This window comes from Haliotis asinina, chromosome 9, assembly GCF_037392515.1.
Source record: "Haliotis asinina isolate JCU_RB_2024 chromosome 9, JCU_Hal_asi_v2, whole genome shotgun sequence".
Taxonomy (NCBI): domain Eukaryota; kingdom Metazoa; phylum Mollusca; class Gastropoda; order Lepetellida; family Haliotidae; genus Haliotis; species Haliotis asinina.
In genome coordinates, this window is record NC_090288.1 from 54,105,493 (window position 1) to 54,132,207 (window position 26,715).

Genomic DNA, 26,715 nt, shown 5'->3' on the forward strand with positions numbered 1-26,715 from the left:
ACAAACATGACAATCTTTCTGCCACTCCTGCGTCAACCTTCCAACATCGTCCTCATAATGACAGCTTGCAGTGGTCATACAATCAACAATAACGACAATTACTTATGTCGTTAAAGTCCTGATAAAATGGGAACCCAATTTCTGATGTTGCTGATAACACATGCTAGGGTTACAGGCCTAGAGCAACATTATCTGATGTCTCCAATCTATACGTTCAATATCAATTACCTATCCAGAATACTTTTGCACTATAGGCCCGAGTAATGGCCTGAAAGTAGATGATGTGCTTGAGGCGGTTCCCAAGACCGCGGTCAGTTCAGTGGAAGAAAAGCACGCCCTTGCAGTGAATATCCAGCAAACAAATAACTCAGTGCATGCTGTGGTACATCGCTCAACAGAAGTGATCAAGTCCATTTATTAATCGTCCTAGCTAGTCATTACTGGCAATGAGGACTCCTGCCTGCCTATCAGACCATCAACTTGATGGCTGCATCATAACGATCGTGAGTACTGTTCGGCTCCAAACGTTATAAACACGATAATGTGATTCTATATAAGGTTAATATCTGTGACTTTACATTACGTATTTTCATTTTGTTAAATATTTGATTACTTTTTGACAAGGCTTTTCAGATTGTACGCATTTTTCAAAACAGTTGAGATCAGCGGAGTGTTTAATAATGATAAAAGCGTCAAAGTTTTTTTTGTCCACAAACACACCGTCTAATCTATAATCAAGAACTTATCATAACCATACGATTTCAATCTGTTACAAAAAGTGAAAATACTAGACATTCGCAAAACGGCGAGCGTGTCCTACATGTACTCGCCATGGCGTTTGTAGCTGACGCATGCAAAGACAAGGCAAGTAGCAGAACAAACATGGGTGCAATGTTCCAAACAGGTAATTTCGCCGGAGACCTTGTTGCCAATGCTGACTAAGTTGACATAACCTTCATATATCTTCCATTTATCTTGAACACCTCTCTATTGCATTGGTGCAATGATAAGCAAAAGGGATTTAAGCAAATGTCCTGTGAAAAGCATATAACTAGTGAAAGTGATGTTTTACTTATAGGTTGAGATTTAATCTTCAAAGAGACAAAAAACACATTTCAAATTACATGGGGAAAAGAAGGTTAAAAACGAAATTGTCGTTGCATAAACAGTTTAGTTGCAAGCCAAACTCATCATATAATTTTTTCCCAATTTCATCTTTCTCGTATCCAATATGAGTCAATAACATGAAGAGGTGTCTACACGACAACCATTAACACGCATGTCCAAACACAGTCGTCCATAAGCTTAATTCCCGTGTGTGCGTTACATCTGTCAATAACAGACTTACAGCTATGGATTGACCTAACACATCCCGGATATTTGCTCTATATCATTGACCTAAATTTTCATAGTCATTGTGTTTTAGAAATGTGGTTTCAAGCAAGCGGAAGGAACTGTGCAATATCGACGCACATCTACTTGAATTATCCTTGCCCAGGGTTTAACACACATGCCCATGACGACTGTCCACAACAACGTCGATGAGATGTTTACACAGACGCTAAGGAGGAATCATAATACAACAGCAACAAATCTCAGAGACGGCGAACTTATTCCTCCTCTCCTTGAGAATATTCTAGTATTCCTTGAGAATATTCTAGTCCCACAGAAATCGAAGTGTGAAGAATTCCGATGTAGTGGTGGACACAGCGAAGGAATGAACGCTTGGAATCAGGGGATCAATGCTCGAGCCCTACGGCCACCTGGGATATTTCTTAATGATCGGGCAACTCTGGACACGGCCAATGCAATTCCCTCCCGTCTGCTTCCATAAAACCAGATCATTAAATGCCATTTTCTCACATCGTCTAATGAAGTCAAACATTCCTCTCCTCCTAACCGCTTTTTGACGATTATAGGAATTTAACTGGCCTCTTTGAGGTTACAGACTTGAGGATTGGATCTGGAATACCGCTCGTAGTCTAGAGGCGGGATATGGAACTTACAACAAGGACAATGCCAATTTAGGCATTCCTATTTCTGATTGATCATGCCGTGCAGACGCTGACAGCTTGAAACCCTAAATCCTGTAGAAGTAGAACCAACAGTGTAATGAAATAAATCATTATTTAAAAACGTGTCATGTTCAATTTCCTCTTCCACTTCCAAAATACTTTCATTCAAGGAATAAATGAGGATGTCACATAAAGGGTGTAACAAATGAATAGTTGTACGTAAGTAGGGAGCTCTATGGCGTTAAAGCCGAGTGTGGATTTTTCATTTATTCGCATAGCCGTATTTTGTAATAATTCCAAATAGCCTTGAAGAGTGATAACTGAATGACGTCACTGACACATATTTTTCAAACACTAAAACAATCGAAGTTGAGTATTCACCATTGCGTGTTTAGCAAGATGTCGTGAAGCAATAATTACCAAAAACCTTCTCTCATACATTATTTGACCGTCTGTTAAAGACACGGGACAATATGCATTCTTAAACACCAGCTGTTTTTGTTGAAGACTGATTCAAAATTTATTGCATGAGAAGGATCAGTCTCGATTGTAAAAGGCAAAACTGACAAGAAAATTCCACCAAAGATTTGTGCAAACCAGTGACATCAGATGTTTGCGAAAGACGTAAGCATTCCAACAAATCCTCACAACACAGGCCACTCTCACAGTTTAAATACATTGAAAACATGATACCGTTTTATTTATTATTTGAATGCATTTTCTGAACGCAATCGTATCGGGGTATGATTGAACTATTTCTGCAAGCATTCATGCGTACAGCAACATCATTCGTCAGTGTCTCCAACACAAGTGTCTCCATCTTACTGCCGTTAACACTAAGTCGTCTCATCTTCAAACGTCCTTCGACTCTCACAAAGCAAGAACTCTTTAATGAAATATATCCCATTATTTTTTAGACAAATGATTACATGACAAGGTTTGGTTATAAAAGAACACCCGCAATTGTTCCTTCATGTTACTATAGATAGAAATATGAATTGTCAAATTCCTGCGTCTGATGATCGTGGGTGAACCCCAGGGTTATCTACACAATCTTCACTACCATTTTACAATTCTTTCCTCAAGGAATCTCCCCACCCTGCTTACAGAAACTGGTATTTTGGGAAGTATATAGTACTTCCTACCGAAGAAAGGGTTTTGAAAAGGTTGTAGTTTCGTCTCATTACCTTTCCAATTTCGGAAACTGGGTTTCCAGCTGCTTTTTAAATGTCAGTATCCCAACAAAAGATGTGCTACCAGTCTTTAGGCGTGCTTAGAATTTTCGCAGGGGTGTCATCTATACAATTTTCAGAGGAATATGTCCACGTAGATTATTGCGACTGGTTATTCTCTAGAATTGAGGTTTCGGACCATGTAGCTCGATCAGATAGCAGCTAAACACATTAATATTTTCAGAAATGTGTTTGTCTTGTAACGCAATGTGTATACTAGCAATGTGTCATCACAAGGAAGAACAGTGATCGGTGGAACACACCGGTTCTCCAAAGTGAGAAGGCACATGAACGGTTCTCCCACACCTATGATCAAGTTTAAAAGACGGGAATTTCAAGATTTCACGGGAACTTATAACGTCATTGGTTCTCCTGCTGCCATGTTCCTCAGACAATGCCGGTACCACTAAATATTTCATACTCTGGCAAAAGCAACGACAGAATTTTGTCGCAGTCTGTGTAAACTCGCACCCATGCAGGCAGGCTCTAGTAGAGCGATAAGCTAAGTCTTGTTTCACTACTTCATGGATTCATTTGTCAGACAAAGCATTCTGACCAAGGTTGAAATCATAATGTGCCTTTTGTCTACAGTTAAGATCCAAAACATGTGTTGGCTAGTCCAGTTGGTGGATAAGGTAGAGAAACAAAAGTACTTCTTGGCATCGAAAGGTTTTGGAAAAGGACATGTAGTTTCATTACCTTTGCAATTTCGAAAATGCACAGTTTCCAGTTGTTTCAAAAGTTTTACGTCGCTTTTAGAAATAGCCCAGCAATATCACGACGAGACAGCGAATGGACTTTACACATTGTACCTAGGTACAATACGGGGAATCACGTCCAGGCCTTCGCGATGAGAGAACTACTTAACAACTAGGCTACACCACCGAACCTGTTTCAAAAGTCTTACAAAATGTATAAACTGATATTATAGTTAAAACGTAGACACAATCAGAGGTATACCTACAATGAAAGCTGTCTAAACCGGCATCTGTCCCATCCGGTAAATTGTCAACACCGGCATAAAATCTCAGTCCCGTCTGTAGCTTGTATATTTATCACCAACTCTACAATCCGGCACATTGTCTAAATTTCATTGTTTCTTTAGTCCTGATAAGTGCCGGTTTAGACAGCTTCCACTGTGTTCGACTGGTTCTCATTACAGTCTTTATCCTATTTATATACATCAAATCTATTGATCACATCATCCAACAGCTTTGTCCACAGAACTTAAACTGACAAGATCTTTTACATCTTAGTGGTACCATGCAATACCGTCGTTCAATTGTTCAAAGTCGAGAAATTAGTGGAACCGAATGCTAATTTTTGCTGTGTATTTCCTTAATTGACAAATTAAAAAATAAACAGTGTATAACCAGGCAGGGTTGCTGAAAATTATATGAATGAAGCACTAAAAACAGTGATGAACATACCATAGTTCATACCAATAGTTACTCCACCCACACAGTTGGAGCAGATTCTGTATTGGATCCCTTACGCTGCAGAGCAGTATGCCTGGGTGTAACTAACTCTCAGTTCGGTTATACCCCAGCATCTTATATAACCTACACTCACTATGGCGTAAACATCAATGTAAAATGTTGTCTTGAAAACTGACAGTAATTTTCTGGAGCTTAAAACAAGTTGTTGCCAAAGGGCTTCTCCATACGTTATATGGCATAACTTTCGAAGAGTGGGTTTTGTTCTGATGGCACATGACAAGAATTCAACAGCAGTGTCTAATACAGAACTCCCCTGGGAACACAACGTCTTTTGAACATGAATGCCTTGTGGTTTTGCTTTCGTGATCCTTGGATGTTTTTGTAGCTCAAATTTGTATTGCAAGGAAGTCTCTTGACGTTCAATGAAAAAGGTTTAGCCGATGGTGTTATCTCTTGTCATCGCATATCAATGGGGAAAACGCTTTCATTGTGTACGTGGTATAGCTGTTATTTAATTAATATGTTCTGGTACTGTCCAGAAGCTGTTAATTGTAGCGAACTTCTTTGTTGGTATACGGCAAATGTGACTGAAGGTATTGATTCGCAAACACCACTACGAAGAATGACCCCGAAAAGATAATGCTGTTAAGAAGAAATATTGGATATCCTAAGAGTGATAGTTAAAATCCCATATTGCCATCAACCCATCGCCCCAGAGGGAGACCTGGTCACCATAACTGTTCGATTTCATACCTAGGGCAAGAAGGTCAAGGTCATGGACCAAAACAATCTATTCAATGGGCATTTTCATAGTTCAATATGCTTAGGAAAGTTATTAGCCCCGCATTTTAGCCTGGTCCTTGACAGGCATATGTTGACTGGCTCTGTCATTACAAAGTTAACCGGAGCTCACAGAGACACTTCCAAATGCATCATCATTTATTGAAATCTCAGCATCAGTATCTAAAAAGGACATCACATTATTTCAATGAGCGAACAGACAGGATCCAATGTCATTTGAATGTTGAACTAGTTAAGAGATAAAGTGAAATGAGAGAGCATATATGCTGAGGCATGTCCTTCGGTGTAGGAGCTCGTGTAACTATTGATTACGTGCCAAACAAAGTTACGAGCCAGGGACTCTTATCAATAAAATCTGAATAAAAATGGTCGAGTATGAGGGAAAGAGAGGCTTTACTACTCTGGGGAAGCGAGATAGAATACCACAGTCATTGTTTTGCCGATGTGCACTGACGTTACGAACGTTATGGTTAAATAAATCATGCTGGTAGAGAGTTTACGTTTGTTTATCACATCTCATTATATTGTCACGTTCACGTAAATTATTAGTGGAGGTCAAATAAAAATGATTGAAATGACAGTATGCAGTGCAAGTGCTTAGTAGGAACACCGTCCCCGAATATGGCACCGTCCCTGTCACCGTCTAGAATATGTAGAGCGAGGACAAGCATACTATTTAATCATAACAGCACTGTCATAACATACAATATTCAGGGCATGATGCCAACATCCTGTCAGCTTCATAAACAATGAGATGACAGATGAAATGTCAAAAGTAAAAGATTATGAAACTTGTCACCCGTTATTCAACGCCATACTGACATTATGAACGTCATATGTCTGTTGCGTGAATACACGTGTAATGGTTGTATACGAAGGAGATTGTGAGAGTCTATCAACATCATGGAACCATCGACGCCTGAAGCGTGGAAAGGTTATAGCATTTTAAAGTGTTCGATATAATATTGATACAGATGTGGTAGCCATGCCTGTGAAATTGGACAACATGGCATATTCAATAACACTGCAGCCAAAGGCCTCTCGAACACTTTTTAGAGGAACCCGTGAAGCGACTAACGCGAACCAGTGGTAAGACTCGCTGACCTGGATGGCACATGATATCCCATTACGTAGATCGGTGCTCATGCTGTTGCTCCTTGGATTGGCTGGCCCAGATTGGTTATTTTCAGACTGTCACCATTGGGCGCCGCTTAACATAATACGAACAAAGAAACGTTTCAGACACACCATTGGTTGACTCATCAATACAGAAATTCAGCTCCATGCTCTCTTGAGCGTTATTTTACATGACCTAAATATCCTGTTGTAAATCAATGACATTTTATAGTAAATACAATCTGAGCTTGTTTACGATACAATTGTTTCACCAGCAGTCGTAATCTATTAAAACACGTCGACGTCATAAATCACAACCCCATATTTTTAGACTACAAAAGCAGTCATACATGGCACCGAGATTCTCCCGCCTTCGTTTACAGCACAATGAAAAGATCAATAGCTACATGGATATTTCTGGTATTTGGGGGATATCAGTAAAAGTAAACAGATACCATCAGCTATAAGACGACACAGTACTCCTAGTCGAGCGGTTAATGTTCCAGTGTGGCCCCTTAATGGGCACTGTCATTAGCCACTACTTATTAAAAATTCATCATCAGTTTTGTAGCCATTGTACAGCTTTGAGATTGCTCGCCAGTGTTTTATCGGTTTTGTCAAAAATCGACAACACAAGGAACGGTTTACACTTTCATGGATCATCTTAGCGCCATTTTCGGCAGTGCTTTGAAATGTCTAATTAAAATAGGGAAATTTCTTGTCAAACAAAACGTCAAAGATCCTTGTAGGCGGGTTAAACGAGACGAGGCGAGAAAAAATGAAAACAGTTTTGTGAGGCGGATGAATTTTACTGATGTCATTGTTTCCAGCTAGATGATTGTTGTTCCGTGTTATTGGTTGACACGAGGAAGTCCTTGCATCTATGTACAAAGCCCTTATCAACCAGGCTTCCAGCTCTAACATACTTGTTATTGGAGATTACATATGCTGTGGTAAGCGTATTATGTACGTGCTTCCTGCGAAGTAAGTAATTTGTTCCCGTCAGCCAGGGCATATGTTGACATAATGCGCATCATCGCATAAAGCAGAGCTTTCAAAATATTGTCGATAGGATACCTAGTGCAAGAATACAAAGAGTAAGTTCACGTGAATCGCATCGCGTTGTGTTGCTGAAGGCTTCTGTCTCTTTGCATGCGTAGAAATATTGATCTCTCGATCGATCTTTTAGTTCATAAAATTCTTAAAAGATTTCAGGCTTACAATCTGCAATTCTACTCAAATGTAGTGAAGCAGAATGTATTCCTTTTAAAAATAATGCAAAGTAGAAAATACTGAATGAAACCATTATCAAATGCTCTGTTCGGATAGAAAAGGTTTCACAGTACACGGGTAATGAGAAAAAGAATTTACATCTGTAAAAGCATAAATCCAGGTGAGCAGATCGATTTCCTTTTGGTGATTTTACCTTATCAAAAGGATTGTGCTAATATTACACTAATGTACTCCCGTAAAACAGGAAGAGTAAATTGTATGCTAAATCATCTATTTGCTGTGATGGAATCAATGTTTTGATAAGACAACTAAGTCCTTTTGAAATAAACGTGTGCTGATATGTCACCACCAGTCTCTGCCAAGTGCTGCTCTTTGTAAATGTGTATAGATCGAGTCGTGTTTACACGTTCCGCATGGCTGTGAGCTAATACGAGATAAATACCAGATCGAACATTAAATAATACATGTATACGGGAAACTGTGCCAGTACTGTCTAATAGTGGGCTTAGTGACGATTACAACAATATTCCAATTGTAATACGTCTTAAGTCAATGTTGTTGAAATGACGGTTTCAGACATTTGCAAGACTGTGAGTGAGTGAGCAATGTCACGGCGGGGGACGTCAAAAATGGGCGTCACACACCGAGCCCATGTAGGGAATAGAACCCGCGGCTTAGGCGTGACGAACGAACGGTTTATGCATCAGGCTAGCCACCGCCCCGTTAAAAGAGGAGAAAAGATGGAAACCTACAGGGGGTACACACACACACACACACACACACACACACACACACACACACACATACATACATACATACACACACAGAGAGAGAGAGAGAGAGAGATTCAGATGACACAAGATGGAGGTGTTATATGTGACTATGAGTGGTGATGCCAATATCTAAAACATCAAATTTGTACACCTTTGTTCCCGCAAAACAACGGCCAGCTTATCGGCATAGGCCAGTATAGACTCTACATCAGTTGTGATATTGAACACGCACGCACGTATCCTGTCCGTTTAAAATAGACCGTCGGTGCATAAGAATTCGCAGTCTAAACTCTCCTCAGAAACAAATTACTTTTGGAGTAAACTGAAACATGGCTATATATCACACAAATGTATTACTGAATATCAGTGGTGACGGAGGTGTTCGCTAGAAGAGTAAGCATGCCCTGCCCTGCAGTAGCACCCTCAATTCAACAACAAACAATACCACTCCTTCGTGTCTGAAAAGCAGCATTACTATAATTATACAGTTTGCAAATAACCTAGACGTATTTAAGTGTATCGTTTTAACCTAGTGTCCATACCTATCTTCACAGTACTACTGTATGGACGTGTTACGCGTTTCTGCAAACATATTCCCTACCCTCTATGCCTCGCAGTTGGTTTAGATCAACTTCGGGTCGGACGAGGAGACATCGGAATCGATGTCTCATTGCAATCATAACTGTCGACATATATTTACAGTGTAAACTATCCTGACCAAGTGCTTCATGTGAGTAATCAAACGCTCGCAATAATACCCTGTGTCCTACATTGATACAATATACAGTCTGGCATAAGCTTTGTTTAACCCCGATAAAACGAACTGTTTATTTTCCATCGCCCTGACGGTATGAGGATTTCCATCATATAATTTCACTCGATAATTTGTTCCAAATGTCATTCAGGGGATGGGGGGCATCATGCTACTACTAGCCGTGTTTAGTCGAACTAAACACTGACCTATACCCGCATTAAATCAATCCACGTTGTACAGATTATCTCCTTAACGTCTCCTGACTTTGAATACGACGTAGTATACCGTAAATAACACGTTGAGTGCCAGCCTATTTCAAAACTAAGATGTGAAGCTATGGAAATGCTAGGCTAAAATAATTGGGACGACCAATCCATATTTACAGAAGGTTCATCTGGTAACTAATTTAGGGATATCATAATCGCTTATATTTACAATTAAACAAAATGTTGTTAAAGATATGATGGCACTGCTTTTTAGAGCAACATAACTATTCCTATCCTGCTTATACAACAGAATTAAGCTTGGTTTCCCTTGCCAAATACCAAAATGACAATCAAATGGCCATATACAAGTCATTTTTGATTTTCACATTTCAGAAGAGGGCAACATTTCTGATAAAAAAATGCATGTTTTCTAAAAGTACTAAACGAAATTAGGATAGGAAAGATTTCCCATGAGACAACCTATACTGGCAAAACTGGCGCTTAACTTTTTATCCACAGTACATTTCGTTGTTTTTGGCATTTAACGCAAATAGCGAACATTAACACATCATTTCCACTAATCAGTAAATATGAGTTGACTGACAAGAGGTTATCAAATGGGTATATTTGTTTGTATGGCAATCTAGAAATTGGTAATAAAGAGATGACAAAATACTATGGATGTTCAACTTCTCCATTATTATTCCGTTTTGAAACATATGATTTTCAATCAGTATATGTGCTAGATACATATACACATGATAATACAACAATATACAAGAAGCAAGTACACATGATAATGAGATAACATCTCATTATCATATGTACATTTATCTTGTAAATTGTTACATAATTTTCACATATACATGTATCTTGTATGTAAATTGGTGCACCCCATCGTTCCACATATGTTTGAAATCGGTATAAAAAGCCTTACTGAAAAGTCGACATGAAAAAATACAGACGTTGATCATCCATAAAGTTTTATCATTTCAACAATGAAGAACAGGAACATAGGAAATGGTTGACCTTTAAAGCTTGGTAATATATTACAATGCTGACTCTTTCGCTTTTCGTCGATTTATACCCATAAGCATAAACTAAGCACCGCCTGAATCTAAGGGGATTTATCATAAATTCTGGTCCATATAGGCGATTCTACCCTAGTATACTGGGATGTTACTAGTATACTGGTTATTATACTAATGAAAGTAAATTTCGTGACAAGAAAAGGTGTAAACTTTCACAAAATACGTTATTTGCATACATGTTATTTGCGCGCATGTCATCTGGCAACATCCGTACTCATTAGAACATTAAACACGCGGTTATTATTCTTGGGAGTAAGCTCGTGGCAACCAGAGAAGTAAAGGATCGTCCAAGACCTCGAAGAACGAGAACGACCAATGGCCGTGATGACCAGTCCAAATTTGTCTGGGAAGACACAATGCCATGACCAATGCCGAACCAAAGGAAAGTTGGCGTCCGACTCCATAGTAACACCAGAGGACTCTGCAAACTGCTGGTCTGAGGGCGCAGCGTCAAATCCTCACGGACGGAGCGTATGTTGTGGTGCAGGGTTATAAGATACCCCCAACTTGAGGACAAGGCCTAGGGTTCCCTGGTGTGAAAAAAGGCACTCAACACGTTACCGATAGCTGTTGTCGCAAACTGAGACGTCGTAACAAGGCATACAACGCCGAGATGACCCATGAAACTGATGGCTCACCGTGCTGGCGTTCCAGTAATGGTATGGGGTTGCACTATACATAGCTGAAAGCTATATCCCTTTACAGTATCTGGGACACTCCATTGTCAAGGTTTCCAACGGAAGTTCTGTATACCGCCATCGTGCCATATTTTAATAACCGTCCCCTTGCCAGTGGTCACATTTTCATGGAACACGCCCAATTATAGGACAATGTCATCGACACATTACTTTGACCCGCAAGGAGCTGCGATATTGAACATCTTTGGGGCTATATGGGACGCTACGTTGGAGCAAGTGATCATCCTGGCGTGAATGACAGAATTGAAATGACGGAAAATTCAGATGTTGAATATTCGATGTTTGATTTCCAGTGTAAGGATACTGACAGAATGATCTTATACGTGCAAGGGATGGCTACGCTTGGTACTGATGAGATGATGGTGCACACAACCGCAACAATCGGAGAACTGTGTGACAACCATGGTGTCCATACTTTCCGACATTATAGTCATGCCTCTCAGATTACAATTTAAATATAAGAATATAATTGTTTTCAACACGATAATCTGTCTTACAGTCACAACTGTAATAAGCAAAATCTCGTTTTCAAAGCATACAACATGTGTTTTCAAATCAGAAAGTAGGTGTTGCTTGATTAATTTTTTGTTAAAATGAATTTCATTTCAACAACACCAAAGGTTAAAACTTCGTAACAACACGCTGTTTACTGCATATCCCGATTTCAGTTTATATTCTTACACCACTATGAAACTAAAATCCCCCTTAGTCCGACAACAGCGCAGCGTTTATGTACACCGAAAAGTCGCTCTATGTGATAACCAAGAGGTTGCTATCTATAATTGTGTAACCCCTGTAGAGCCTATCAGAGAAGAAGACATCAATCTCTTCAGCAATAGGGTGGATGGTTCATGCCCCTGTATGCCGACGACAGTTAGTACAATGACGTCATGGAGTTTCTTAGCAACAAATGTAATATAGTTATAAAAATACTTAATCTAAAATACAACACGTGTATGTGAATGATTTGGCAAAATATTATCTTAGTATTAGCACGGCCTGTGACCTTGATGTGAAAGGAACAGACTGAAAGAATGCTCCCACTATGGACCATAACATGATGGATGTGCCAAACCTAGAACCTGGGTTAGAACCACCGAGAATATAGTTCAGCCATGCCTAGGGGCAGTAACTCTATACAGCGAATTGAGTGCCTCCGACCACTGGCTGCACCGTCAATTCAGAATAAAAATCATAATAGCTAAAATACGTTAATTTTTCTGTTTCATTTACTATAAAATGGATTATACTTTCACAAGGACCTAACTAAAATGATCCGCTCAAATTCTTCTTTCAACAAAGTCGAGTAAAACGGGATTCGGTTTCAACACTGATATTCGCATAAAACAATGATCTTTCAAGATATATGAATTGTTAGCAACTTGTCAGTGTTTACATCAAGAGATCGGATATTATTCCCAAGAATGTAGATCTGGAAATAAATACATTTTAATCAAGACATGACTGACGTTGCGAGAAGCCATTAGATACATTATAAAATATAAACCAATAAAAACTTAGACTGTGAAAAAAAACTTCAAACGTGTGTCGACTTAATGTCTTTCTGCAACGGTGTTTTGGCCTGCATCGCGTACGGAAAACATTGATGATCAGACCGAATCCCTCTGAAGAGAGGATAAACATCACAATTGAGTTCCTAAACCTTGTCCTGGCGGCCCGGTTCCATTAGATAATTAAACTTTTTTTTCGTACAAGAATTCCGCCACTACCCTACGATTGAATTCTGGATGCGACTTAGTTTTGATGCGCCCTACATTGCAAGCAGTGCGAGTTTGTCGTAAATATGATCTTCAGCAAATGGAAATGTCGATACTGACTATGTGAAGTAATCAAGACTCACTGCCTATCAAAGATGAAGCCGGTTTTGTGGTACAACGTGGCAAGCTATCCTTACGTGAAGATGTGATTACTTTTACCTTTCGATTCTGTTCTGAAACCAACCTTTTCTCTTCCTTGCGGACGGCATGTAGGTTGTCAGGAAAGTCTTATTCAAAATGCCACATCAGTAAATGTAGACTGCATTTCCTTCAATTGTTTGCATGCTTTTCATTTGAAGGCAGACGTATCTTATAATTGCTTGTGATCTTTGTTTCGGGACTATATGGTAACTCCCAGCAGCCAACAGCGTTAATTACTACCTTGAAACAAATAATACATAGAAAGTCAGGTGTATAGGTATACGTACCTTAAATGAATTCAGTGTTCCGAAGTAGATCGGCACAAATGCCAACCATATAATACACGTTGTGTACATGGAAAATCCAATGAATTTAGATTCGTTGAAGTTCTCTGGAATCTTCCTCGTTTTCACGGCATATACCGTACATATTATAATAAGAAGCATATTATACACTAAGGAAACTAAAAATGACATGTCATCACTTTTACACTTAAGAATAATCTGCGCTTTCTTCTCATCTGGGTAGAATAGCTTGGTCCCTGGGGGCTCTAGTAGAAGCCATACTGAGGTAAAAAGTACTTGTATTGAAATAAGGATGCCCGCTATCACAATCTGTGATTTCGGACTTATGAAAGGAGGTCTTTTGGCAGACTTCCTTGCACTTTCAAATATCCTTGAAATTCTATTGGTTTTAGTCAAAAGTGCTGAATATACAACTGAAAATCCAAACCCAACACCAAATCTTTGGAAGGCGCAAACAGCTGAGGAGGGCATTGCAAGCAGTACAAATGTCATAAGATAGCAGAACAGGCACCCGCAAAGCAACATGTAACTCAGCTCTCGTCCAGAAGCCATAACAACGGGGGTGTCGTTGAACATGACGAATAGTGAGATAGTGAAGGAAGTCGCGAGAATTCCCACACCTGCCAAACAGATGGGAATAATGGCAAATAATGTATTCCAGGTCATGTGTTCAATCTCGAGAGGGAAACAACCAGTCTTGTTGTCGTAGGGCCATTTCCCGTCCGCACATGGGTCGCACGTCTTCTCATCCTTTACGTACTCCCAAGGGAGACACTTGGTGCAAATCCAGCAGCACTGGTCCCCAGAGCGCATATTCTTGATGTGACCCTCCTTGCAGGGCTCGCTACACCTGGACGTGGGGACATCGTAGGTTCCACCTGCCCAGATGATCTTCTCCATGTCCAGCTCCAAGGTGTTGGCCCAACGTCCTATCTCCCTGTACTCGTACTGGCGAGTGGTTCTGTTCCTCTGGAAGTTCATGATGGTATAGCGGCCAGGGGCGTTGCCAGACTTATCGAAGCTTATTTTGGCACCGTATCCGTCTGAAAAGAATTTAAAGAACAAATTGTAACACATATTGTTGAAACCAATTAAACACTCAAAATAATACATTAATCAATCATTGACTAACAGTTACGATACCAAAATGTATATTAAGGTGATTTGTAATACATAGTCTTTTTGTGTTTGAATAGCAAGGACTGTTAATTAGTGTATACACACCTCTGTAAATCTCCAGAAAAAGCAAAATACAAGTCTGACATATCTGTAGTGCCGTATATATTCTTACGACATATATCGATTCTGTATTCATAGATGTTTCAACTAATATATAATCTTAAATAGTAGGGAAACTTAATTTTTTTACTTATGGTTTAAAGCAATGGTATAATATATCTGAGTCAAACAATGTTGTGATGATAATAATGAAGTTTTAGAGCGAGCATGACCATTTGCACGACCCTATGACCATAGCTGTTTGTACGGTAATCATTCTTGAAAGATGATTGGTGTGAGACGTGAAATTTGTATGTGTACGATTTTCAACTTAAAAAAAAATAACAATGTGCGATGCCAGATGATTGTCAGAATTAATGGTCCACCATCTGGAAACCCACTGTCAAAATCAAGAATGTCACCCCATGCAGGTACGTCGTTGTGGACGTGCAGCAAGTGCGTTCTGTTTGGGGAATATGATAAAGCTAAATGGTGATGCGTTCATAAGATATCTGTTTTTGAAAAGTTTGTAAACGCTTATACTTCTCATTCCAATTGAACATTCAGGTTCCCATACTGTTTATGGGTATATATTGCATATGGGAAGTGAACTGGTTGCCAGTTCTATAGCGCTGACGGTCGCACCTAAGGAGCTTCGTCAGTACGAACCATTCTGTCAATAAGAACACTCCCGTCAGTAAGAACCCTCCAAATTCCACATGCCCACTGTTACCCCTCCTCACAAAACACTTCCACACATTCAGCGTGGGTAAAGTTTGTAAGCTGTTTTCCATCTGTTCTACAAGGTAAAGAAATCATCACCATCACACTGCAGAAAGAACAAGCATGCTTTGCACTAGTAGAGTGATGCAATTAAGTTGATGCCACCATTACCATCATTGTAAAGGAACCATTTGCGACCTCATCAAACTGTCTGCTTTCTGAAGAAAGTTCGTGTCGCATTTGATCATATTCTATAGGTTAGAATATTGATCTTCAGTAACCAATGCTTGTCAAGATTGGGTAGTAAGGCTCGCTGACTTGGTTGACACATGTCATCGGTTCTTAATTATCGCAGATCGATGCTCACTGGATTGTTTTGTCCAGACTCGATTATTTACAGACCGCCGCCATATTACTGTAATATTGCTGAGTGAGACGTAAAACTACACTCTCTCACTCACTCGGTCCAAGCAAATCAAGGATGAAATTTGGTTTGTTGACACATTATTAAAAGCCCAAAAAGCCACCATTTCCTGAGAAAACTATGATAACACAATATTCCAACCTATTGCCGCTTCTGCATCCTCATCATACAGAGATAGATATTGACAACGTCGTTCTTGTGGGAAGTATAATGTTTGTATATACGGAGTTAAACTGTATGGCACTATACGAACTTAATTCTGCCGCCACGCCAATTGTTAATGAATTTTAGGGATGTAATACCACATGTGAAACTATGAAGTTTTGAACTTAAATAACTGTAACTGACAAAACGTCCGTTATCGTAATCCGGTTTCATGAGCATGCATGAATTATTCACAATGTGACGAAAAGTATGGCGCTGCTCCAGCATCCCAAATATCCCTTCATCGTGTTTACAAGGCCTTTACAAAAACTAATTTATATACATTTTAGTGCAACTCCAGAATTACCGTACACCGCGCTCCTACATGGCCCTTACCATGTCTAGATTATGTCGTCATGGCCTTAAAACGCAAAGGCTATGTGTCAGGACCATGCTTTTTGGTCTCACCAAGATGGTAAACATCTATGAACTGCCCGCTTTGTAGGGATTCAGCCTTCACATGTATATTGCAATGCATCGACAGAGTCTCTCCAACGCCGTCAAAGAAAGTTACGCCTGAACCAAATGCACCGAACATCTCACACAAATAAGTGGACGAGTGTCAATTTTCGTAATGCAAACAGTAATCTCAATAATAGACAATTACTTGTGTTCTACAGGTGACATTTCACTTGGTTTATAGTCCATCAATGTAGGATTCTGTAATCAAGCCGATGCTGAAAAGGAATTATTTAATCCATTGCCGAATGTAACGTATACGCATTGTCTTCAAGATTGTAGTTGGTTTTCTGTGTGTTTGTTCTGTTCGACTGATTGTGTTAGGGTCTCTGAAGCTCAGGCATCAAAGCATGTTGGAGTAGAATCACTTGAGAGGTTGGACAGTTTCTTCGGTTGTGTTTACCGCTATCTCTTCAATAATTCTATAGCAAAATGGGGATTAAAGAAAAGAAAAATTAGTATTTTCACTGATTTTCCTTGATGTTGACTCATTCAAAATAATTAGGTTTTGAGGGAGGTGGGTTGAAGAGCATATCAAGTGTCTCTTTCTGGATTTGACTAAGAGCAATAATGTTTTTGAACTCGGTATCCGAACAGAAGCCCTGCCATGTAGGAGCATTTATAAGCAGACCCAGTGCATATCAATTTGATAATAGCTTCTCACAAAAGAAGAATTGGAAGGATTTTCTGTATTATTATATGACAACGTACACGGATGTTGCACCATTTGTCAGTTTCATGTTTCTCATCGCCACAACGACCGCAGTTTGAAGCGTGCCTAAACTTTTAAAATGTTTTTTCTCATCAACAATAACTGAAGCAGACCGATCTGAGAAATTCCAATAACTGGCAATGAAATCCTGTAGTACAATCTGACCATGAAATGTGAATAGAATCGCAAATGGCTCAGGAAAATATTTTTTTCTGATCAGACAGAATTCCTCGGGGTTCAAACAAACGTTGCTTACAGTTACCCCATTTACACTGTGATAGGTCCAGCAACATCCACATGGTTCACGAAGACTTTGATTTCCATTATATTTCTGTAATAACTACAGCTATGGTTCCAAGCTAATTGTCAGCATCAATTTGTTTCTATTGATCTTTGGCATTAATGAAACTATGTTTGCTTTTATCCACAACAATTAACCCAGCAAAGTAATACGTCATTGTGTAATTATGCATGTATACATGTTCATCTGACATGGTCAATCTAATGACATTTCTAAAATGAATAGTTTGGAGTGAATGCTTTTATCCATTGTACCTTTTTACCTAATAGGAACTGCTTATCGGCAGGTTTTTGACAGAAGTAATGTTATCATCCCTTGCAGTGTCAGCTTAATATCCGACAGCGATCAATTTTCTTGTCTTGGTTCCCCATGCGTTTCTCCTTCAGTTGTCCTAGGACGGATTAGGACATACTTGAAAACACATCCAGCCAAACATACTCCTCAACGCTCACCTAAAGAGCACATTCAGCCAGACATAACTGATATCCAATAACCTTCATTACAAAAGAAACCCCCCTACCAATAACATAAATACCCCTTTTTCAATAATATTCCTTAAATGAATCTCCCGAAATTGAGTCCAGAAAATAAGTATGTTCCCAGAGCAATGTTACTTTGCAGAAGGGTTGAGAAGAAGCTTCGGTTTCCTCTTCGGTGAAAATGATCCCTGACATTTTTTTGTGAATGTTTGTCAGCTGGGACTCAGAACATGACAAACATGGCTGGGTTGTGACTGCCGGAGATTGAGGAGAGATTCATGGCGACTCGGATGTGAAAACATCCTTTCATAGAAAAACACGACATAGCACAGGGGTCGTCACGGAGTGACACGTCCATACAGAATTGAAAACTTGGTGCCGCTGAGACGGATGGCAGAGGCGAGAAGCGTTTATCGTGTCTCACTCACATATTTGAACTAGATTCCAAATCCTTAGAGAATCTGGAGATCGGTTATTAGCTGATCCTTCTGGAAGGCGTTTCATTGCTTCAGAAAACAGTGACATTTGGAGAAATCAAAATGTCACTTCTCAAATCAATACCTGAGATGAGCCACCTTTGACCCGACATACCACTTGTTCAAATTACGGCTTTTTGCAATTATCAGACTTTTGAGATGTAGTTTCAAAACGGTTATATTAACATGTATATGAGGGTAAAACCAAGAAGAGCTATGTCATTTCCTAGTAGCTCACAAGTGGCTCACAATAACGATATTGTTCGAAAGGAAATCATCATTCAAACCAACTCAACAATCCATCACTTTTAAATCGATTTAGGAGACATGGGTTTCAGAATCTATACTGGCATAACGATGAAACAGCAGGACTTGCAACAAATAATGAATGATCGTTTTTCGTAAAACCTTTGATCTTTACAAGTTATACATTAATTGCCCCTTCGCATGCTGTTAACGTAATACTTCATGATAACCCTTCAAGGAAGGTTAATAGAAGATATAATTCAAAAACAAGTCATTTAACATACAGCATGAAGTGCTGTCACATCGCATTATGTTTTCTGACGATAACTGGGTTACTGAACAGTAAAACCTCCATGGTGTAGCTGAACACGATGTAAGGGTTGAAAACGTTTCATGTTGCATTTTACCAACTTTAGTCTGAATTATATATCACGCTTCTTAGAACACTGTGACCTGTGACTAAAGCCCTGAGTGGACTTTCTCAGACCGACTGAACCTACAGATTTAATTAATTGTACTTGTAAAAATCACGCAAGTCGACCATGAGCATTAGGGGCCTTGCGTGTCACAGGACAATCTAACACGAAACTGGTTGTGTTGGCCGCAACGTTTCCCGGGCGGAAGACCAGTATAACAGTCTTGCCTCATGAGCGCAATGACCCACGTAAACACAGCCCAAAATCCTTGCCAACTCATAGTCTGATTTCATTTGACGATAAATTACAGATCGTACGTTACACAGGCAGCTATAATGCCATCATTAGGCTTGATAGTCATTCTCTTTGTTGAGGGTTATTGCCTTTTAATACCCGTAGGTACTGTCAACTAGAGTTACGTTTAGACCCAGCACGCAGGTCGGAGTGTAGTAAAGTCGCACTGGTGAGAGTGATTGTACATGCACTATTTAATGTCCTCGGTGAGCCATTGAGTAGGTTTCTGGTTAATGTGTATTGATTCCAATCTATGCAAGGCGCCATTGCATATCATTGTATAGAAAGGACAAAGAAACCAAACACATTATTACGTCATTTGCACATGATCCTTTTTCAGTGCCAAAGAGCAAATACGAATGCACAATGAGCTTCTAAGATTTCATGTTGTATAGGTGTATGTGCACGTCAATATACTGCTTCTCCAGACTCGGTAGACAGCAAGTATCTGTTTCTAATAAATCATTCAATGAGAAACACCAGATGCTGTTCACATACAGAGATCTGTCTTAACCCGTTGCAGTGAAACAATTGCAATTTAGTGTCCGACTTTCAAGCATATGTTCGTTCTTCATAACTTCTGACTGACAGAGCTATAATTACATTTAAAATTTAATCAAAAAGCATTAATCCGAAACGGTCGTGGAGAGGCGTTGTCTTCTGGCAGCCTTCAGATGATGACCATTGACATTTACTGACGATGCAGGATGTTAAATCTGTGTAGCATCGATTTTCCAAGGTTATCAAACCTTGGATATATTTTGGTCCGGTTTCTCATTCACGCAAGAAGATGCCTAGACAGGAATAAGAAATTGGTATTTGCGTTTGACTGGACATATTCTATTTCTTGACGTAAGTAAACGCCGCATGCTCCTCAGACGCATAGTAAACTGTTTACAGGTGAGAGGCAATCGATTGGAAAGTGAGCATGTACAGTGGCCTGTGCTCTTCACGGCTGTAAAAAACCTGAACCTGTGACACGATCAAATATTCATTACCTGGCTAAAGTGAACCAATCGGAACTATTCTTCCACTTTATCATAACGATATCACGCTACTGTTTCAAATGACTTTACTTGCATACATCTGGCGGATATCCGATTTGGTCGAGAATTGTATACTCGTCAAAAAAGAAACGCACCTGTATTAATGATGTACACGTATGCAAATAGCAGGTATATAGCATATTTGGAGAATGAGTAGAATGTCATTTGATATCAGGTTAATACATTCTTCGATAGAATCGCAGTATAACCACATGTATGACCATACAGTACATGAACAAAACAAAATAATACAGTGGGGGCGGTGGAGTAGTCTAGTGGTCAAAACGTTCGCACATCACACTGAAGACGCGGGTTCGATTTCCTACGTGGATAAATGGGTGACGCTCATTTCTGGTGTCCCCTGTCGTGGTATGTATGGAATATTGCTAAAAGCGGCGTAAAACTAAACTCACTTACTCTCTTTGATCAGTGATACTTTGTTATACGCAAGAGATGGAATCTCTCCATACTGCTACACGTACAAACATGGTGGCGCGTTTCGTTTTTCAGTGAATATATGTATACTTTAGGACATATACAGAACACCTCAACGGAAAAGTAACTTAAACCCGATCATAAATTAAAAGTAATAAACATGTTATACTAGGCTGTTGTAGCTAGTCCATTGCCCCTGAAGATCCGGGTTAGAGCTGATGTTCAGTAGCACATGCTCTCCGTAATTGGCGATGAACGAGGTCGGTTGGTGGGGCTCGCTGGCTTATTTGACACATATTACAGTGTTGCTTACATCGATGCTCATACTGTCAACCCCGGGACAGCTTGGTTCAGATTCAGTGCTGCGTTAAACAACAATCGGAAATGTGTCGGAAACCCATGACAGGTACACCTGGGTAAACAATCGATGACGGGGAAACACATTTTGTCTGAGAAATAAATTACGATGGGGTTTAGATATTTCTTTCATTGTATTCTCTGTCTAATGGAAAAAGAGCTACACGGGGGTATGGACAGTTGCTATTATTGAACCCGAGATGTCAGAGTAGAGGGCATGTGCGAATTTCCACATCTAGACGCTCTCAACGGAAGCAGCTATGCATACAAAGTTGTCCCATTGGACAATGGATGTTTATCAGAAATGCGCAAGACAATATCTGAAGAAATTACTGACGACCTTTTGCGCTAAATTTGAACTTCGTAATCACATTACTGCTTTCACAAAACTGCATTGCCTCCCTATACACAATGCATCCGGCGTTGAGATGCAGGCCAGGGGGAAAAAACTACCTCAATTTAAAGAAATCGCTCTGAGAGGGTTTTACGAATGAGAAGACGTCTGCAAGGCCGACAGACACATTTCCAGAAAACCCTTTCCCTGTTGCGAAAGTGTTACGTACAACAGAAACTATATTCTCGCGAGACATCGCGGGACTAGAATAAGATAATACAAGAACACTAAGTGCAATTACGCTGACTGTTTGAGGAAAGGACCTTAGAAAAGGATTGGTATAAATGATAGCACTTTAATTAAATGTCGCTGGAGGAGAAACCTTGTCGCAACGTTTTAGAGCTGTTTTCAGTGTCTAACTCCACACATCCTGCCTGGTCCTTGGAAAGCAATAACTTGATGTACAGCATTTCCCTCTACACAATTCCATCGGGGTCGTGCATTAAAAATTAAATAAACCCTTTTAGGCCACTGTGGTTAGGAGGAAAATGTGTCAGGGAGATTTCAAAGATGGGTAAAAATCAATGCCAGATCAGGCCATGTAGTGTAAAGCTTGCTTATGTTCGTCATAAGACACATTTAGATTGACATTTCAGCCTAGATGCCTTGTTCTGTAAGCAATGTTCAGAACCTTTCAAATTTCGCATACTGGCGTCTATGTATGTGAGTAATTCTTGTCTACCCGGATTAATTATTTGTTGAAATGTTTTTGCCCTTTCAGCACAACTTTCAACTACACCAACGGTCGCTGCTGGGTCAGGCATTTAGTCTTGCAGCGTACTTTTATTTGCAATTTATCATCAGTTTGCCTCTTTCAGCAGTTGTACGACGTTAATCAGGATCAAACAACACAGTGACTGACATCATGAGCACCAAATGTGATATGGTGACATGCGGCGACAAACTCGGCGACCACGTTAGTCGCCTCTCGCCATCAGCAAAGTTTGCCAAAGACCAATTCTCGGACCAATTCAAAATTCGGATCTTCTAAGGTACTAAGTTAATAAATGAATGGATATTGTTGCTAAAGTGCAAAATTTCGACCCAGTGCCTAACAAGCGACCTAATGACGTTCCTATGATTCCCATTACTGCTGCCAATAACGTCTGATAATTATCATTACGTCATTGTCATCAGAACTTGGTGCAACATCCTAGGTTATCCAACTGCTGCCTGACTTCGTCTTTCTCTGCCAAAAAATCAAACAGAGGACAATGGTACCTAAAGAGGTCCCAAGTCTGAATTTTGACTTTCTACAATGTTTACTCTACTTTCAGAAAATGCCGGACAATGCATTCCCACAATAAATTGAAATCGATACTAAACATAGTAGAGGATTTGAAGATAGAGATAGGTTAATTGAGTTATTTTGGTTCTTTGATATACAAATACAGTCGTGTTACAAATTCAGTTACAAATTTAGTTTGAAATTTGAGTAAAGTTTCCAGAAATCAGGTCCAGGAACAAATAGTGTGGGCAACAATGCTAATGTGGAGTCCACGCTGCGTGCATCGTCCAAAGGAAGGAGACCAGTCGGTGATAACAAGGGATTACCCAACCCAAGACCACATAAAGGGAGACAATCATGGTGCAATTTGGCCTTCGTTGCAGTGCAACACAACACATGCAGTTTGTCCAAAAATAACCAAAAGACGTATCATATTAAACGTGCTTTCCAATCATCTTCAAATCCACTTTCATACAAAGAGATGATATCATAATGTAAATACAGGTTTACGGTAATGAGACATACTATTACTGACATTCCAACTCGGACAAAAGTTATAAGAATGGTCTCGTTGATGCATGGACATTGCTTCCAGAGTTTAGTACCACAGCCAATCTCAAGTAGATAACAGCCAGACGTTCTGTGACAAGGTACATGGACAAGAAGCCATAATCCTGTTGACTCTGGGAATGAAAATGTTATCCTAATATGTGTAAGTCTCCCGAAAGAGGCTTTATCGATTGACACCGACACATGACACAAAACGCCATGTTTTCATAAGGTTGAATCTAATAGTTTCATTATACGTGATAGGGCCTGTAATCACGGATAATATGTCTGTGACCGGATCGTACACAAGCGGACATGGTCACCGACACAGGAATTACATCGTTTCTGTCGGGAATATGGTAACATCAATTAGGCTGATGAAAGGACGGTGTGTATAAGTGCATTAAACAATACCCGATGACGTCCTTTATCATACCGCCATTTCACCACCTTTCAGACTCGCCTTAACCGTTAAGTGTTGAGAGACAGGCAGCTCAGTCAGGTTGACCTGATTGATGCTTGTCGCCATGGCGTATGGTTGTCTTTGCAAACAATAATATCATAACATAAATACTATTGCACATGTATCTCCAATACACGTCTGTTACATCTGGAATTCATAGTATTTCATTTTATTCTATTTAAAACAATTAAAGGGTTGATTCTGTACAGAAATGCGTGTCAATCATGCTCCATGCGATATCAGGTCTGCACTGGCTCAGTGTTCAAAAGGTAAGGTTCTTTAACCTGTATCGAGCAGCATGTATTCTGTTAAGAAGAAAAGCAACTTTGAGAGAAGCTGTCTGACCTGAGAAGTGAAATAGAAGGCTTAGTAGTTGCTGCTCAGAGTCCTTTTCATATGGTCAGTGATTTATTGTGCAGAACAAATATCAAATGTACATTAATGTTGATGCCAACCTTTGGAACAAACACAGTATCCAATGAGAGAGATCGATCCTTTATCGCTGTCTGCGTCATACTGGTGATTTTGCTACTGCTTTATTCACGTCAACCCAGAATAGGCAGAGGGTCCTCACAGAAAAAAAATAATTAATATGTAATTCTCTAGAAAAAAAGCCTTCATTGAACCTTAGGCGTATACGGGCCTATCAAACAGTTTCGGGCCTAGCATACTTCTGATGTGTACATGATAAAATGACTGAATGATACTGAAGAATGATTTATATCATTCACACAAAAGGTAATATTGACCTGCACCTGTCGCACGTTTCCGGTCAAACGACTTCTAATCACATGTACCCATATTGAAACGACCAAAATGAATAATCTTGGGTACAGAGCAGTCATAACGTTTTTGATCATCGATGGCCACAAGGCAAAGCACACCAACAGCGGTACAAGTACTGAGTCCCATGGGGTTCTGAGTACATTCAGAGCGACTGACAGCAGAACGAGTACTGAGTCATATGGGATACTCAGTACATCCAGAGCGATTGACAGCAGGGCGACTGAGTCCCATAGGGTACTCATTATTTTCAGGGCGATTGCAAGCACTACGAGTACTGAGTCCCATGGGATACTCAGTACATTCAGAGCGACTGACAGCACTACGAGTACTGAGTCCCATGGGGTACTCATTATATTCAGGGCGATTGACAGCACTACGGTTACTGAGTCCCATGGGATACTGATTATATTCAGGGCGATTGACAGCACTACGAGTACTGAGTCCCATGGGGTACTCATTATATTCAGGGCGATTGACAGCACTACGGGTACTGAGTCCCATGGGATACTGATTATATTCAGGGTGAGTGACAGCACTACGATTACTGAGTCCCAAGGAATACTCAGTACATTCAGTGAGATTGACAGGACAACGAGGTTCTCAGTACATTCAGAGCGACTAACAACCATACGAGTACTGAGTTCCATGCGATACTCGGTACATTCAGGCTGCTATCAGTCGCTCAATGTACCTCATTACTTCGGTGTCAGCGATCCTACACATTCTCAAAGGGTTTTCTGTGGGTTCGACAAAGCATCGCTTCTGGGGGCAATCCCATTCGTTATGTTAGTTGCGTTAAGAGGATGCACTGAGCTGATGATGATTTTAGTCTCTCTCCTGCACACTATTTCTAATCCGTAGAACCTAATACTATCAACGTCACTGTTGCTAGTAAGTAGATGCATGTCAAGACCCTGGTCAGTTAACCGCCGCGCTTCGTTTACTTATTTACATTGATCTGTGATCAATGATTATTGTAATGATATGATCTGTGATCAATGATTATTGTAATAATTTGCATGATCGGAAAAGATGATGATGATGTTAACAAGAATAATTAGCATCATCGTCATCAGCATCATAATAAATTCTCTCTCTTTAAAACGACTTGGGAATACATTCGGTTATGACGATCTTGAAAAACAGTGGGGTAAGATAAGATGCTGACGTCTGCAGTGAGTGACTTTAGTTTTACGCCTCACACAGCAAAATTCCAGCTATATGTCGGGACGTTTTTGTAGATCAATAGTGGTAAGGTAATACTGCCACTATTTGTCAAACGTTCTTTCGCTCGACGACGCATACTACGAATGAATCACCTAATGTTTGCCCTCTTGCAGCGCCTTGCCAAGTTAAACCAACGTGGATGTAGTCTATGCCGTTAACGCACACATCCCTCATCACGTCGCAAGGAATGGGAAAGGTTTTGTCTTCTTAGTAGCGATGATATTCTATACATGTTTTGTCGCTAGATGTTTTCAACTCCGGAACTGTGATCAAGGCTGTCGTTGTCTTGACAGACATATCGTCGATCCACTTGCCATGAACACGGGACAACAAAGGGCTTCTCCACAGCTCTGTCCTGTGACCCTTCCTCGTACAATATGGAGTGAGTTTCGCGTCCACTTACCATAATCGATCAATTGCCAAATCTGTCGCGAGATCTGAGGTCAACACTGCCTTGACGCGCATTTCCACGTCGTCACACACGACCGCGCTTATCACGGAAGTGCAAAGTGATTTGAGGCTCATCTCAAACATTGACACGTGACCAGCGACGATTACCCTCGTTTCGACGTGGTGTCGACCATTGACGTTTGTGGCAGTATGATTTGTAAGGAATGACACAAAAGGTGGCTGTCGAGGCTAGGGATGGGATTAATATAGAGTAATAAATCTTCTAACTCAACACTACTGCTCCAT

At 40.0% G+C, this 26,715-nt stretch overlaps 1 protein-coding gene across 3 annotated transcripts in view; it reads right to left on the reverse strand.

Annotated features, from left to right (window-relative positions):
- The window catches only part of LOC137296706 (metabotropic glutamate receptor 3-like), a 154,918-nt gene that overhangs the window by 11,663 nt on the left and 116,540 nt on the right, over positions 1 to 26,715 (reverse strand). For all 3 annotated transcript variants that reach the window (XM_067828533.1, XM_067828532.1, XM_067828534.1), the window contains one exon: positions 13,565 to 14,625. In XM_067828533.1, the coding sequence (XP_067684634.1) occupies positions 13,565 to 14,625 (1,061 nt within the window). The remainder of the gene's footprint in view (positions 1 to 13,564; positions 14,626 to 26,715) is intronic.